Here is an 18,980-nt window from a genome sequence, read left to right on the forward strand (position 1 = left end):
ACAATATAAATTTAGACTGACTAACTGTGTTATTAGAAGATATGGCTCTGTGAAATATGCATAGTTTCTGGAAAAAAATTCTCTCATGCTCTGGTAAAGCAGCAAGGTAATAAATACAATTCAGATTTGCATAAAACAACGGAGTACCATTATCATACAAAAAACATAGCCTGCAGTGTTACAGAATTATTGTCACACTTAAATCACTAAACAACATACTTAAGCAAGAGTAATACTTTTCTCCTTAATTTTCATGCTACTTTCATGGGATGATCAAGAAGTAAAAGAGAACATTTTGCACCTACAACAGAAGATAAAAGATAACGTTACAGCAAACATACAATTGCGTTTTCTTCAACTTTCATAATACATATTGTGTACAATGCAGACAGTTGAAAATTTAAAGTAGTTCCATGAATATATGTGTCATATTGATTCATCCTCTCTCACCCCCCCCCCCCCTTTTACACACACACACACACACACACACACACACACACACACACACACACAGACACACAGACACACAGACACACAGACACACAGACACACAGACACACAGACACACAGACAGACAGGACATAAATTATTAATTATTTAAAGGTAACAGAATTCCTGTTCACTGTTTTAGCTCATGAATTCATGACACGTTAATACAAACCGATCATCTCTCCTGGAAACTTTTAGTTACCTTGTTCCAAGTTACACATCAAGGCAACATTATATCACAATGTGCTATAAAACAATAAATAAATGTAACTTATTAACAACATTAATAAATAAAAAAGGATTATCTTGACTCCTTCGCATACAAAGAAATTAAAAAACCATTTGGATCACATCACAAATGATAATAACAAATTAAAATCTTAATATACTCTCAGCCATATGACTCACAATAGCACTTTTAAAACATTATTCATCCAGTTAATGAAATATGCTCGAGATTATCACTGCAATCACCCGGCAAATTTAAATTATAAAGCAACATAACAAATATCCAGTTCACTTCACGTCACAGTACACACAATTTCAGACAGTGTGGTTGAGCAATGGCTCTTCCAAGTGTTTAGGTACACTGGCACACGGCAGCAGCCAAAAGATAGGATGACTGCGGCCGCACACTTCTGTGAGAAGTGCCCATTTGTGTTTATGGGGTCTATATGGACCCTGCTGCTGCACCTGTTCCACTGCTGTCTCATCACTGAATATCGCTTGAAACTGATCCACCAAGATTGCAGACACAAACATTCCAAACAGGGCACTTTCCACCACAAGTATCACACAGTGTAAGCTGGAAAATACAAATTATAGTAAATCAACATGGAAGACTACATGTGCCAATGACAAGAGGCAGCAGCAGCAGCAAAATGAATGAATGAATGGGTTTTGCATAACTTTCAGCAAATAAATATTTAGTATAAAATAACAGGTCAATCTACCACCCATCTAAGGTTTACACAAAAGTGGGAAATGATTACTGCTAAATGAAAGAAATAAAAGGTGTCACAGCAAAGAGGGAGATGTACAACACAAATAAGATGAAGGTTAAATATCCTTTTGGTGCAGTATCATATGCTACAGCTTAACACTAATCATTCTTCATTTTCCATTTAACAGTTTCCATTAATTTAATATTTAATGTAAATTCAACACAAAACTGTCCAACATACCATACAATACGCTGCTCACAGGTATAGTTGAAAAGTTTTCTAAAAAGTGCTACTTTATTCTTCAACATAGCCCCATTCCAAATTCACGCATTTATTAAAGTGACATTCCAGCTTTCTATCTAAGAAAAGTAAGAAGACAATGCTCCCCCTTATTAGGACACAAGCAGAGCTGCTACCGGGTCAAGAACAACTTGTAAGGAGGGGGTATGGGGGCACAAAAACAAATGATGGGAAAGATAAGCAGGAAGTTTTACGAGATTGTGCTCTTTTGATCACTGCTAACAATAACATTTAAGCTGGTGTACTGTACCTGTAAGTGGTGGTGATCGTGTGAGGTAATGAAAGGGACCAGGTTTCATCAAAATTATCCAATGACAGAAGTTCCTTCTACCCACTACATTTTAATAAGGCAGTTGCATCGAGAAAATACTATGGAATATACAAAACATGATCTGATGGCAGACTTTAGAGCCATATAATGAGTAATGGAGAGGTCCAAAGGGATATCATTCACCTACAAGATGAAACTGTGCACATGCACTGCTATGTAATAAGTGTTTTGAGACCTGGAGTTATGCATTGCACTCTCATTATAATGATTCTGCATTGCTTACTGTAAAGAAGAAAGTATAAGAACAAAATGTGTTTCATGCTATTTCAGTGACTATACCAGAGTTTTTTTCCTGCAAATTCACATTGTTTCCAAAACACGAGAGGTTTGTGCTATTTTATTTGAAACACTGGACAAAGTGAATGCACATATTAGTAAATAATTATTGACCGACATCAACAAATGAATAAAATTTCAATAAATGATTCTCCAATGTGGAAAGAAGTGGTACTGAGAGGAAAGATTCAAAATAATACATAAGTGTAAAGTAACTGATAAAACTAAAGATTGCTTTGAACTTCAGTGCTTTTTTAGATGTGAATCCTACTGGAGGCAGATCCAGTTTGAAAAATGACTCACTCACCTAGCTATAGGGAAACACCTACTTTAATGTGATATCTGAGCCACAGGGATTTTTTCTCCACTCATGCAAATCATTGCCAGATATGAAAAGCACATTGTGTGCTACCATAAACAGGATAGAACCAACCAGGTATGGAATTATATAACAGCAGATAGTAAATGGAATTGCGATAAACAGGAGTGAGAGGACAGCTGGAGAACGCTCAAATGTGATCTGGCAGTAGACCCACCAAGAAAGCGTAAAGATTTGCTTTCCACTGCATTTGCACCTGATATAACAAAGTGTCTTAATTCTAATAATTAACCAGAAACATAATAACAGATTAGCTACAAAAAAGAAGCCAGGAGAAGATGTCAAATTTTAGACCTATTTCTCTACTATGTGTACCTTAAAAATTCTAGAGAAACTTTTTAGAAACCAAGAAATAATACCAAGAATTGACAATACTTAATAAAAAAATCAAAATAAAATTCAGGTCATTGCCAAAATTAGCTGAAGATAAGTAAACCAAAATGTGGCAATGACCAATACTTGCAATTACAACATGATATTGGACTACAATTAATATGAAACTTTTCCCAGCCAATTCCTACAATTTCACTCCAAAAATCATGGCACAGTCAACAATAAACTAACACAGAAACTGGGCCTACAGCCAGAGCCCACAGAAAAGGAAAAACCTGAAGAAAACCATACCATCGGATCTGAAGAGTGGAGTACAGGACAGCACCACAGATGACAAAACTAATGCAGAAACATTTGATGGGTCACTAGGCAGCAGGTGCAAGTGCAGAGGATCCAAGGGCAGATTGTGTGAAAAAATACTAGGAATCAGGGGCGCACACGATTACGATGACAAATACTACAACAGAAAATATGGAAGACATACTATTTGCGGGCATAATTGACATAATGTGGGAAACTATTTTAAATGTTAACACTCTTTGAAAAATATCAAACTGTAGAAAGGACCAAAGACAGTGGGAAAGGTGGGGAGGGGGGGGGGGGGGAGGGGGGGGGGGAGAAGACAATGGAGGAGGCAATGCACAAACTGTCAAATGGACTGTGTTATCCACTGGAATAATCAAAATAAGCTAAGATTGATTATCAATTTACTATGGGTGTTGAATATAACTAGGAGACTGCTTTAAAGCATGGTAAATTAGTTTTTCTAGAACATAAATGACATTGCCCTTACACTCCCTATTCAACACTGAAAGGTTGGATGAAATTCTGGCAACAGATTGACCCATATCAGAAAAAATGGGTACCCAAAGTTGAGCTAAAGCTCAAACCAGATGTTCCCTAAACCTGACCTCAAATGTTGTACCCCTCTGGCTGATATACAGGGTTATTACAAATGATTGAAGCGATTTCACAGCTCTACAATAACTTTATTATTTGAGATATTTTCACAATGCTTTGCACACACATACAAAAACTCAAAGTTTTTTTAGGCATTCACAAATGTTCGATATGTGCCCCTTTAGTGATTTGGCAGACATCAAGCCGATAATCAAGTTCCTCCCACACTCAGCGCAGCATGTCCCCATCAATGAGTTCGAAAGCATCGTTGATGCGAGCTCGCAGTTCTGGCACGTTTCTTGGTAGAGGAGGTTTAAACACTGAATCTTTCACATAACCCCATCACTTCATCAGTGAAAACAAGTTTCGCACTGAACGCATCCTCTTCCATGAGCTGTGGCAACCGCACCGAAAATTCAAAGCGTTTGACTTTGTCATCAGGTGTCAGGGCTTGTAGCAATTGTAAACGGTAAGGCTTCTGCTTTAGCCTTTTCCGTAAGATTTTCCAAACCGTCGGCTGTGGTACATTTAGCTCCCTGCTTGCTTTATTCGTCCACTTCCGCGGGCTACTCGTGAAACTTGCCCGCACGCGTTCAACCGTTTCTTCGCTCACTGCAGGCCGACCCGTTGATTTCCCCTTACAGAGGCATCCAGAAGCTTTAAACTGCGCATACCATCGCCGAATGGAGTTAGCAGTTGGTGGATCTTTGTTGAACTTCGTCCTGAAGTGTCGTTGCACTGTTATGACTGACTGATGTGAGTGCATTTCAAGCACGACATACGCTTTCTCGGCTCCTGTCGCCATTTTGTTTCACTGTGCTCTCGAGCGTTCTGGCGGCAGAAACCTGAAGTGCGGCTTCAGCCGAACAAAACTTTATGAGTTTTTCTACGTATCTGTAGTGTGTCTTGACCATATGTCAATGAATGCAGCTACAGTGAATTTATGAAATCGCTTCAATCATTTGTAATAGCCCTGTACTTGTATATGCCATCATTACTGTTGAAGGGTCACCCTTCATTTTTTCACAATGTCTGAACCTCCTCAGATTATTCCAGGGAACAAAATATAACGAGATAATCTTGAGAGCAAAAGCTGTTTGTCAACATGACATGAAATCCTACCAGAGTATGGAACTCTATTAAAACTGTCTTAGTGGTACAATTACGTAATAGAACTGCTGTGCTTACACCCTCCTGCCAGTCTGAGGGTGGGATCAGAGAACCTTTAAGATTCTTAAGAGTGATTCTATTGATATTCTGTACAAAGGCACGGCAGTATGCATTAAAAAATTTTACAAATTTTATTACGCGTTATTACCGGTTGAACACTTTCACCAACAGTGGAGTGTTATGCAATCTCAAGAGTATAGCCTGAAAAGCAGCCTGTCTGTAATAGAGAAGGTGACTGGAGTAACCATGTATCACTGAGATCTGCCACGGCATGCTCCCAATAAATATCAAATGTAGAAGAATTATCCTGCAGTGTGACTGCGGAGTCAAAACACAGCACATTGTTATTAGTACTAGGCACAGTGTTCAACTGCATGCTCACTGAGGTCATCAAGGAGGTGAAGAAAATAAGTACATTCAGAAATGGGTCCTTTATGTAAAAGGAAAACAACAAACCATGACAACAGTACCACTTTCTCTGAAAAAAAAAAAGTCAACTCAGTAAATATGTAGTATCTCAGAATAGAATATATTGGCCAATGTGTACAACAAGGGCAAACACACGGCAATCCCTTGTTTCTGGAAAGAGAAATTGGCTCCATACCTAAAATGATTAAAAATGATAACTCAAGAAGCTGTAAAACATCAGTTCAATCTACTAGCCTCCCAGGGCACTATTTGAGGTTGTCCTTAACAATGCTAACAACATGGTCAGAGGGTATTCTCGAGAATGCATTCTCAATGTCAAACGCGACTATCACTGTACCAGATGGGGGCAAACAACCTCCTAATCAATTCCTTTCTACTAGAATTACTACGTGAAATGGTATGCTTAAAATATTTAAATATTCCACAATGAGTTTCTTAAATAGTACCCTGATCCACCCTTGGCATTAATTATGGGTTGTATAGGAAAATCAGACTTGTGTCTCTTAAAACCTCTCCTTAATTTGTGGGTACGAGAATTCATAGGCACTAGAGTGTGTCTTTCTTGCTGTTTAGGGAACAATTTCAAAGATTTCAAAGGTATGGTTAATATAAACAAGGTATTTAAATGCAAGGTCAAACTTTCATTTTTCTCTACGATTATCCACAATTAACTTATAAACCTTGCCCACATAGTCTTCTTCGTAGGTAATTACCGCCCCCTTTGGCTTATTGGTGTGCACTATGAGGGCCTCTATCATCTAGTTTTTTTTTAAATATTAGTGATAATACGATTTTCAGAAGGAACAGATGAGATTATCTTAAACCCACTCATTTTAGCCAAGTGATGCTCAGTCACTTTATTGGTGTTTACCACTACTTCATTACATTCAACTGTGGTCAACAATTGAATATCATGGGCAAATACTGCATGGGAACCAACAAATCAGCCTCTTATTGTTAAGGATTGTTATGAGGATTGTAGTTACGACCTTTATCAATTAAACTCATTACTTTCTGATTAAAAGAAATTGTAATTAAATCTGATACTTTTGCACTAAACAAATTCATAGTCAGTAATAACAATGTTCAGACCCAGCCGAAAGTTTACTTAATGTAATGTCCCCTATCCAAACCTCTTCCTAGATGTAGTGGATACATGTCTACATGCTTGGATACATACACAGTTTTGACTTAACAACTGCAATAAGTACAGGTGAGAAACACAAATTCTTATTAATATTACTTTCTTTTTCATACAGTGCTTGTATGTCATTTCTCAAACTAAACATCATGTAACTGAACTGGATACAGAAGCATTTTTGCTAAACTGATATCTTACAAAACTGGGGAAGACTGTCTTAAACACATTTTAATGAAACTAATGTTGCCAGTCACTTCTGTGACAGATCTTTTTTCGAATTCAGGGACTTAGAAAATGTTGTAAATTATTTCCTAATCAGTATGTAAGACACACTTTAATGCCCATGAATGCTTGTGCCCGTCTCCCTCCTCCAAATCACAGGGTGGTGTTAAGGTACATTAAGTCCGATTTTCTTATATGCACCATAATTAATGACAGGGTTTGACCAGGTTACCTAATTGAGACACTCAAAGTGGAATATTTAAATACCCCTTTTTAAACATCGTATTTTCACCTAGTACTTCTAGTAGAGAGGTACTGGTAAGGAGGTTGACATGTTTGTCTATCCCATCTGGTATGGTACTCACATAAATTGATCTTAGCTAGTTTTGATTATCTCAATAATAACCCGATCCGTTTACCAGTTTTTGCATTGCCATCTCCTTTGTCTCCCACATTGTGTCTTTACAGTCTGATATTTTATAGGTCCCTCTCCTTTTAGCTTTTTCAGAGTATGTAACTTTAACAGTTTCCCACATTGCATCATTTATGCAATCAAATAGTATTCCATTTATAGTTTATATTTTCTATCTTAGTATTTTACTTTGTAATCTCGTATGCACACAATTTCTAGCATTTTTCTCACATGGAGTCTGCCCTTGGCTCTTCTACATATGCACCACCTGTCTAGTGACCCATCATTTGTTTCCTCATTAATATGCAGTCAGCCATTTCTCTGTCCTGTAGGCCATTTGTGAGATCCAATGATACAGTTTTCCTCCAGTTTTCTCTTGTGTTCCCTCATTGCGTTGTATTTGTACTATTTATTCATATTCTTTTTTAAGTTCCAGCTATTCCCCCCCCCCCCCCATCCCTCCCACTTTTACATTAGTTTATCGTAGTCTGTAATATTATTTTTAGAATGGAGGGAAATTATAGGAATTGGGGGAAAATGTCACTTGCATTCAGCACTTTAGGGAATGATGTGATGTTCTTTTTATCTAACATTGTCACTTTCTGGGGTTACTTCTGTGTTTCTTTCTGTTCAGAACTTCAGAAGATGTAACTAATGTTATAAAACTGATCATGCTTTTTAATTATTATAGTGCTGCAGTGGTTCTTTTTACTCAATGTGAAGTTTAGCTGTGGATGTCCATTACACCTTTTGTGTTTGAAGCAGCAACCTTTTCTTTTCAGTACGAAACACTATTGGCCTAGATAGGTAGGAACATACCCTGAGCACATTCCTAGACTTATCAGAAGTTCTGATACCATCAATCATAAAAAAATACTTGGTAAGATTCAACACTAAGAATTTAGGGAGCAGCACATAACTGTATTAAATCATACCCCCCTTGAAAGGAAACAGCGGTGTTTTAAGCTCTAGTACCTTCCGTTCTTCCGGATACACACTGCAGTCCTGACTCCAGATAAGGTGAACTCCAGAGCAATTCACACACTTCACTTCATGCACAGCCTTGCCACAATTGCCACAAGCAGCTTGTCCACGACACCCAATAGTAGTATGCCCAAAGCACTGGCATTTGAAACACTGCACTGGGTTGGGTACATAAGGCCACACACTTAGGTGAAGGAAACGTGCTTAAACATGTCCCGAAAGTTTTGTGCTATGAAACGTCAGAATAAAGGAGTCTGACTTTACAAGATCACCATCCGCTCTCTTCATGATATTTTGAACGTCAACTATTGCTTCTAGAGCCCACTCATCTTTCACGTCCTCCCTGTGAATGTCCACCAGATCCCTATACGTCACAGCACCTTTGCTGTAATTCAAGGTGGTGGGCAGCTCAGTTTCGATGGTATATTCCCTCAGGCAATGTGCATTCTGTAGGTTCTTAAACTTGTTAGGAACTAGCAGTTTCTCATTACGCAACTGCTTAACAGATTTTAAACTGAAAGCAATGCCTTCTGAATACAGAAAGGCTATACTTTCTCAAAGAGGACCTCTTTCCTTTTGACAGTTAAAAACATCCTGACTGTCAGCATGTGTTCTGTTACTAGACCTGAAACTCAGATTTCACTCCTGAATCAGGATGACAGGCTACAGGAGCCCTCTTATTCGACTAGGTGTTGGTACCTACCAGCAACCTACCCTTTCAGCTGGGAGAAGGAAATGAACATTTCAGAGGATCCATTTCGGGCCCATGAGCAGCTATGGAAATAAGGGTCCACTCAAACAGAGCCCCCCCATGCCTCAGGAAGCCTTATAAAACTGAGGTGTGGCAGGTTCCTCAGAGGCTGTCAGCTAGTGACTGTTCCCCTGCAACAGCCATGCACGTCATCAGCACACGGCACACCTTGAGGTTGAGTGCTTTTTATAGAGGTTTATACCATCCTCGCAATCTACACTGTCAAGCCAAGAACCCCATTCCCTGAGACACACAACATTCCACCGCCACACCATATGGTGGTTGCTGAAGCATGTCCAGAGGTTACGGTGACAAGACTGGAAGCACAAGCCCGCAGCTCAGGAACCCCCAGGGGTCTCCAAGCCTGTACTTGGCAAATAACTGCTGAACCCTTGAGGAAAGTGGGTTTTTAATTTTAAAATAAACATAAAAATAGAGGAAGATATGTTTCACTGTTATCATGCAGGCCAAGGCAAGAGAGGTCTTAATGAAAGGTGCATTCTGTATCATTACACTGAAGCCTTTGCCCTCAAAAACAAAATGAAAGAACTCAACTTGTTCAGTGATGCATGCAGAAGGTAAAATCACGATAATATGGTTATAAGAATGTTACTGTTCTTGACCGACAGTAACAGATCTGACAAAATCGGCCATTATTTCCCTATTAAAGGGCTCTCTTAACTGCCATCTGATCACGACTTGGGCGTCATGAAAAGAAAATTTAAGAATGTGGGACCAGATCAGTATGTGTAACTTATCCCCAAATCCAGCCATTTTGGTCAATTTAAAATTTATGCAACAAAAACAAAGTGGAATAACGGAGTTTCAGATGCGGTATATCCCTTTTTACAAAAAGGTTGTCATATCAGTCGAAACAATGGGAAAATACACTATAAAACTAGAATGAAACAATGGGAAAATCCACTAGAAAACTAGAATGAAGTATTGCTTAACCTGCCAGTTTCTGTACTGTGAGTACGGTTCAGAAAAGAGAGGGCACATATTTGCTAAGCCCAATATATAATGAGTAAGTCAATACCAGTACATCAGTGAAAGCCTGGTCATATTTTACCCACAAGGACATTTGGCTTCCTCAAACAGAAGCATGTGATAGGAAGGTTTCCATAAACACAAAAATATAAATATTCAGAAACTACTTATGTATATTACAAATCCAAAGTATCAAGTCTTATCAATCAGCTGAAAAAGTGACCTACCACAGAAGTGAAGGAAATTTACTGAAAAGTACTAGAACCAACATTTTGTATTTATTTTTGTATGGACTTACAGAAGTTTTATGAACATTTAATAGTTAGAGAGACCTAAAAAAAAGAGAAAAGAAGCATTTGGTTACCACGTAAATGTACTTCGCAATGTGATTACACATGTAATACACATTTTTCTGTGTAACAGGATACTAAGGACAAATTAAATGCTTTATATTACATTTATTGCACTCTACATATGGCCACTGTTTAATTATAACTTCTTAATTTTACGTTAGTTAAATTAAGGGGGGTAGGACGTCAAACGGGCCGACTTGGAGCAGGAGAGGCACCACAGGACATTTTATTTTCTACTGTCTACACTTTTACAAATAAATTCATAAAACTTTGTCAGCATGACCAGGAAGGATTCATGATTCACACTCGTAGCCAGTGGAAGTGCAAAAACATAACAAAATAATTTTTTTTTAGATATGAAATTTCATGATTTTTTCACTTACTGTTGGCTGCATTTGCTGCTATAGGTACATTTTTCTTCACAAGTAAGAGAGATTCTTTGATGAATTTTGCACAGCATACAAACCATACTTACAGGTGTATTAAACTCTAGAATTTTCCAAATTTATTAAAAACTGTGGTAAAAATTTAGCTAATTAACTAAAAAAATTGATTTTTTCCTAAACATAAAGTTTAAAACGCAACAGCTCATTCATTTTTTCATAAATTAAATAGGTTCTAGAGTTTCAGACACCTGTAAGTATGGTTTGTATGCTGTGCAAAATTCATCGATCAGTCTCTATTACTTATGAAGAAAAGTACCTGTAGCAACAAATGCTGCCAATAGTAAGTGAAAAAATGATGAAATTTCACATGTAAAAAAAATTATTTTGTTATGTTTTTGAACTTCCGCTGCTACTTCCTGAATCCTTCCTGGTCATGCTGATGAAGTTTTATGAATTTACTTTTAAAAGTATACACAGTGGAAATTAAAATGTCCTGTGGTGCCTCTCCTGCTCCAAATCGACCCATTCGACATCCTACCACCCTTAATGCCTTAAAAGATATTTACTAATATAAGTGGTGAACTCCAAGTGATAATCATTGCAATTAGAAATATTTTTCAAATAAGGTAATATTACAATCTCTCAGTTTAGGAAATGAATTGTTCCACATGGCTAAAAGAAATTCTACCATTACATTAAAGATGTGGCATGGAATATTTATTTCTCTTAAATAATTTAGGAATTTCAGAATTAAATGATTCCATTGTTATATTAAAATTTTCCTATGAAACTATGAACTTCATGTAAATCATGTTTCAACACTCACATTCTACTCTGCTTTACTGTCACTTCATTACTGCATTCTGGGCAATCCATTACCCATGAAACTATCACAAGAATAATTGCATACGCTGCTAGGGCACCAACGTAAACCAGGAACTGGATGAAATACTTCTGGTTTTGCTCTCCAACACAATTATTTATCCTGAGGACAAAAATGGTTACAGAATAAAATCTGTGAGGTGTACATAACACTATTTGGTGGGATTAGATTATGTTCATTGATAAGATATCTCTCTCTCTCTCTCTCTCTCTCTCTCTCTCTCTCTCTCTCTCTCTCTCTCTCACACACACACACACACACACACACACACACACACACACACACACAATACACTGAATAAAAGCTCAAAATGTCTGCCCTATTTTCTTTCCAATAGTAATAAAAGACTTAACAGCCTCCAACATTCATTCTAAGTACCTGAAAGCTATTCCATTGCAACAAACGGTTCACACCAAGTACTTAGCACCACCTGGCTTAAAATTTAAGTTAAGGTTCAATGATTCATGATTCATTAGGGACTGTAGGATAATAGGAATAAAAATTCAAAGCGGTAAAATGCTGCTTGCTGGGCAAGATGCCTCTCTGTTGCAAAGTAGTAACTGTAATCATTACAAATTAATGTCCACCAAGATAAAAGCTTCTCAAATTAGTAATTCATAACATAAAATATTATAAAACTCTACTATTCTGTCTAATTACTTACATATAGCAACTTGTCAACAATGCTATATTAGCATATTTCTGAATGATTTTGTGATCTGTCAAATGCATTTGACTGTGTAAATCACAATATCCTTTTAAGTAAATTAGAATATTATAGTGTAACAGGAAATGCTGCAAAATGGTTCAAATCTTATATCTCTGGCAGGAAACAAAGAGTGTTATTAGGAAAGAGACACGTATCAAGCTATCAGGCATCATCCAACTAGGAACTAATCACATGTGGGGTCCCACAAGGTTCCATTTTAGGGCCCTTTTTCTTGTGTGTATCAATGACCTTTCATCAGTAACATTACCAGATGCCAAGTTTGTTTCATTTGCCAATGATACAAACATTGCAATAAATAGCAAATCAAATGTAGTCATAGAAAGATCAGCTAATAAAATATTTGTGGACATTAATCGCTGGTTCCTAGCCAATTCCTTGTCCCTAAACTTTGAAAAACATACTACATGCAGTTCAGAACTTGTAAGGGGTGTCCCACGAGTATATGCCTAACATATGATGACAAGCAGATAATAAATTCAACTGGGAAAAGCACACTACAGAACTGCTGACGCGTCTGAACAAATCTCTATTTGCAATGCGAATTGTGTCAGACATAGGGAATATAAAAAAGAAAAAGCTGGCATACTATGCTTACTTTCATTCCATAATGTCATATGGGATTATTTCTTCGGGTAATTCATCAAACCAAGCTAAAGTTTTCTGGGCACAAAAACATGCAGTAAGAGTTACATGTGGTGTGAACTCAAGAACATCCTGCAGAAGCCTGTTTAAGGAACTAGAGATACTAACTACTGCTTCCCAATATATTTATTCTTTAATGAAATTAGTCATTAAAATATATCACTTTTTCAAACCAACAGCTCAGTTCATGGAACCAATACTAGAAATAAGAATAATCTTCACAAGGATTTAAAGTCACTTAGTCTTGTACAAAAAGGTGTGCATTATTCAGCAATACACATTTTCAATAACTTACCACCAGCCATAAAAAGCTTAACAATCAATGAAATTCAGTTTAAGAGAAGCCTAAAGGATTTATTGGTGGCCAACTCGTACTTCATTGATGAATTTCTCAGTAGAACCAATTGATTTGTTCGTGTATATAGTACAATATAACTTCTGCACAATTTCAGTGCAATAATGTGTTTATTGTAAATATTTTAGTAGATGTATTACACGTTTATTACCTTATAAATAAATAAAAAAACCTTTTTATTTTTAATTCAGTGCATTAGTATTTGTAAAATGATTCTTTCATATAATCATTCCACTTGGGAACTGTGGACTGGTACATTAGCTTATTTGTTTGAGTTGTAAATATTTGTCATGTATTGTTTTTCTGACATGTTCTACATCCTGGAGGAACTCCTCACTATGGATCAACTGGAATGAAAGTAAATCTAATCTAATGTAATCTGAACCACTTTACCATCTCCATGAATAAAAATGTGATTTTTGATTGTTCCTTGTCATTTCTGTTTGCTCTAAATAATATCAAGCATTTGTCTTTCATGAATTTATTCTTTGTTTAAGAATGTGTAGCATCATTACAAACTTGTTACGGACAAAGGTGTATCCTTTCTTAATTTAATCTCTTCATAGTTTGCTTGTTCTTTCGATCTTTTCGAAACTAGGAATGAACTGCTACAAATTCATTCTATTATGTTCAATAATCCCAAAAAATTGGCGCTTTAATCTCACAAAATGAAGTTTACTTGTTGACAATAAGTTTCAGGAACATCACCCATCAGGGAGACAAGCCTGAATCCTCAACAACTTTTTGGGAATTATATTCCTGTTACAGCCAAAGATAAAACTGTTTCATGCGCAAGTGACCAACTTTGAAAAAAATTTCGAAATTGCTTATTAAAAGAAGCACTAGCACATTACTTCCATTTGCATTTAGTAAACTCTATAAAGATTCATAAGGTACTCCAATTACATATTCACAAATTAATCCTGTGACTCTTCAATGTTACCTAATCTCCTCTTCTGTAGATTTAAGAAAAATGTGACAACTCTAACCTAGTGAGTAAAATATTAATGTCACAAAAACTGGGGAATATAAATCTAACCCATCAGGTGTAGAAGCAAAAATTCACAAAAATAAAGTTGTACTGCAGAAGTCATCTTCCATTAAGACAATGGATCTGCCCACAAAAATGTCTCGGCAATGGAAAAATTGTGAGATCTTCACTATGAAGTGTTGGAACATCCATCCTTTCCCCCAAATTTGGTTCCTTCGACCTCCATCTCTTCCTAAAACAAAGTCTTCCTCCCCTGTCAACTAAGAAGCAGTTGCAGCTGTAGATGAGTATTTTGCAGCACTTTCACAGGAACACTACACATATGGAACAAGATCTCTGGAACATTGATGGATGAGTTGCACAAATGTTAGGAAATGAAACTGAATAAAAATGAAAGGTCTTTGAAAAATAAATTCTCATTTTCACTATAAGGTGGACAATTTTTCAGACCACCTTCGCACCATTCATAACCCCGACCCCCACTTCTCTCCGTTATCAAACTGATAATTCTTTGATGCCTCAAAGGCATATCCTACTAACCTATACCTTATTTTAGTCAAGCTGTATCAATCTCCCCCCCCCCCTTTCCAACTCAATATGGAATAGAATGACTCTCCATCCAAGATAATTTCCTATGTTCTCCCTACCAAAAAATCCTCAATGTCGTTTGATACCTCACATGCCCATACCTTTGACATTAAGCATAGATGTAGTACTGTGTCAAATACTTTCCAAGAAATACAGTATCTACCTTGATTCAAATATTCCAAAGATTAGATGATAATTGCTGGACAGAGGCATCCTCTCTCCATTAGCAGAGATGTTAGAGATTCCCATAGCCAGATAGGGCAGAGATTAGTCCATACTCAGAGGATGAGAAGTGTTCCCTCACAGAGGAGACTAATTGTTCCCAATAACCTTTCTTCATTTTTCAGTTAAAATTTTTATTCTCCTTCAACCCCCTCCTATCCCTTCTTTTGAAGTCTTTTACAGTAAATTGTCCACTGATGTGTGATGGTATGGAATTGGAACACACTACTGTGATCTCTACTAGCCTCTGCTACTTCTTTAGACATGCAAGGTCAGGCTTCTGTTGGGGGATGTCCAAGAGAAGGTAACTGTTTCATCTGCAGCACAAATGACAGTAGCAGCAGCATGTTTTATTGGCTGGCTAATTGCTTTGTCAATGTTTAGCTGTGCTTCAGAGTTTAAGACTTGCCAGTTGACTCACTTAAGAGCCCAGTGTCATACTTCCAACAGTGGCAGGGATAATATAATTGAGAAAAGGTCACTATTGTAGAGGTTTCTATCAATGTTCTGTTGGGTCACAGGGGCAAGGCTAGGGCAGTATAACTGTGTAAGCCATTGTCTAGTAAGTACTTTAGGCAGACTTAAATGCAACAAAGCCCTCATTTTCTGAAGCAGATTTTTTTACTGTCACAGTTTAAATCTCCCAACACTGCAAAAATGAGTGATGCAGATATTAGCGTCAGTGTTACTGAGAAACAGCTAAAATTGCTGAAATTGGATAACATTTAGGATGCAATGGAATTGCAGTCATATTCGAAAGAGAATTTGTGCCCAAGTTAACTCCTTTCATAGCCACAACATTCTGTAAATACCTTTAACAAAAAGGGATTAACAGAGATTCCAATACCACCAATCTGCTTTGACCAATGACATTACCACATGTATTCAACATGGCAACCCAGGCATCAATCATAACACGCGCAAAAATACAAATACCATGCAAATCAATACACTGACTAAACCCAACGAAATCAGTGGGAGAACTGTGGGAAATAAGGGATTTTGGGCAGGAACAAACTAAAAATTCAATAATAAAAACAAAAAGGATGATTTAAGACGCAACACTGCAAAACACTTGAAAATGCCAAAAAATAAACCCAACAAAACCATACAAAACACACCATAAGATCAAGTTATCCCAGTCTCCAGTTAACCTGTATAGCTCAACCCAAGACCAGAATAATCTGCAGAATATATTCGATTGTGTCATTATGTTATTTTACACACTCCACATAATTATGACTGCAGCACACTAAACAGTACAATAACATACCTCACAGACACATCGCACCACATAATTAAACTACTACAGCACACCACCTCCTCATGCACCATTCTCTCTACAAAAACATTTCACTTCCACTCCAAAACAGTGATGCTCGATGTTGTACAACACATCGCAGCACAGCGCAACTACTTCACAGGTCAAAGCAGACTGTTGGGATCCCACATCCAAGGGTACCCAACAAAAACCACGCTCAGTGGCTGGAAGACGGAACATGTCACACTCTTCTACATAACGTATGGCAGAAGTAAACAACAACATTTATCTAATATAACAGATTTGTCTGTTGTAGAATCTTACAATACGCTATGAGCTCAATAATAATGTATCTCAAACAGAATTTAATATGCTTCACACGAATTAGCAGGCATTCCAGAAAGTTCCCGTTCACATCACAAGATGGCCCACTTTCGACATGTTCTGTGCATCCGCCTTCTAGTAAGCCTAGATGACCAATAAGATACAGTCTGTCACCAGACATCTCGATGTGACTAGCGCCAGACAGAGAAAACTGTCACGCCCAAACTGTGATGTACACATACTTCAGTAGAGTTGCAATTTTACTGATTGTCATCTACAGCAACATCTCTTAAAGAGTCAGCAACGGAAGTTTGTCACAGTATATAAGGAAGGCAACCTGCCGCCCAATCCTATCGCTCTCTCTTCTCTGTAGAGAGACCTTCCAATGTGAAGTACACTATAATAGTAACCTCAGACTTTTTGAAGATGATGCACATATCTATAATGAAATGCTACCAGTGTGGGGGGAGGAGGGGGGGGGGGAGGGAAATCTGCATAAACTTCCTGTCAGATGTAAGAGTCACTCCTGGAATTGGTCAATTCTTACAAATACCAGTTTGTGTAGACATTAAGCAGAATGATCACATAGGCTCACTAAATGGAACCTGAACTGCTAGATGCTTTACAATGGATAGGAACTACTCCACATACAGCTACAAACAGTTTCACGAGCCAATCTTCGGATGACGAATCTTTTAACATACAAAAGCCTGCTACTGTAGAGACTGCGAAGGCTAGATTGTACTAGTTCCAAAACATACATAGGTGTCCAAGCAATCATTCTCCCCATACTACATATGCGAATGACAAGAAATGGATAACATTTGCAACGCATTTCTCTGAGGTTTGCAGTGTACGTAAGTAGATATAAAAAGAGAGAGCTGGGACACAAAAAACGAAGTCTGTCATTTTGTATCTTGGAAGTACATTAAACAGGCGTGTATATTTCCATCAGTGGCAGTATGATACACGTCGATTTATAATTAAGGGAAAAGGAGAAATTGTTTTAAAGCAAAATATCTTTGCAATAGAAGAAGCACCTATACACGGCTAGCATTGTCACAGTTCTCTAGCGAGAATATTTCACGAGGTAATGATGCATAATTTAATAAAGTATTTATTCTCAAAACATTTGAAGAGAAAATACTGTGTAAAAATATCAATATTTAGTACTTCGCAACTCTCACTGGAAGTTTTATATACTGAATTATTACGATACATACCCAGTAATAAGTAACGGCCAAGATCGCAACAACGTATCAAAACAGTTTTCACCTGAACTTTGGGGGCACGTCTACCTATCTACAAATCTCCAAGTTGTTCACAAATTCACATTAATGATACAAAACAATGTTGAAAATGCAGAACACTCACCATGGACAATGATGGTCCATTCTGCGTATACAACGTTTGCAAATTCGACAGTGATGCGCTCTTGGTGGTCGGTAGGTTTCACATCTTGTACACACAGTCCAATCCTCTCGCTGTAGTGAATTCTGTGACCCTGGACATTCAGGCGATCACAGCAGATTTGTTCAAGGTCGTAGCTACATAAACTAATATTACACTTCACGTATATGCGCATAACATACCTGAATGAATGTCAGAAAAATCGACTCTGTTCTGAGGTAACGGAACAACGCCAGGGTCCGAACAAACTGCTTTCAAATGTGCCATCCCAAGCAGAAAAACAATTGTATTGAAGAGTACAACATGGAATGGTCCCCAAAGACTGAAACATGCGTGTTATTAGAAAATACAAACGTGAACATATTAACCAAAACTTTATTGAAACGTCAGTTTCATGGCTTCTCGTGCGTACGAAACCAAGAGTGCGAACGAATAACAATATCTACCTGTTTTGCATAGTCTGTAGAATAATCCATCTTACTACTACGTAATCTGCATAAAGCACAGCCACATATGTCATCAAAATACATACAATACCACAAGGATCTCTAACAAATACTGTCATCGTACACCCCCACCAGTCAACTACATATCTTCCCTAACGCACAGTTTATCTTTGGACTTAGCGCGTGAGATAGATGCACAATTCAATAAGAATTATATCATCATCTAAACTTGCTATAGAATCAGAAATAAACGTTTCAGATAGTTTAACACAATTCTAAATCAGTTATGCAGATAAAGCGTTTCATGTCCTATTTCTGAGACCAATTTGCTAGTCGCC

General features: G+C 37.4%; 1 protein-coding gene across 1 annotated transcript; it reads right to left on the minus strand.

The window, feature by feature from the left end:
- Positions 1-618: 618 nt before the first annotated feature.
- LOC126092157 (palmitoyltransferase ZDHHC3) lies at positions 619-18,791 on the minus strand. The gene is made up of 5 exons (XM_049907626.1): positions 18,643-18,791; positions 18,379-18,518; positions 18,161-18,290; positions 11,617-11,775; positions 619-1,294 (listed from the first exon to the last, which is right to left on the minus strand). The coding sequence occupies exons 1-5, from the start codon at positions 18,759-18,761 to the stop codon at positions 1,033-1,035; spliced, it is 810 nt and encodes a 269-aa protein (XP_049763583.1). The 5' UTR covers positions 18,762-18,791; the 3' UTR covers positions 619-1,032.
- Between the last annotated feature and the right edge of the window lie 189 nt (positions 18,792-18,980).

This window comes from Schistocerca cancellata, chromosome 7, assembly GCF_023864275.1.
Source record: "Schistocerca cancellata isolate TAMUIC-IGC-003103 chromosome 7, iqSchCanc2.1, whole genome shotgun sequence".
In the NCBI taxonomy this organism is placed as follows: domain Eukaryota; kingdom Metazoa; phylum Arthropoda; class Insecta; order Orthoptera; family Acrididae; genus Schistocerca; species Schistocerca cancellata.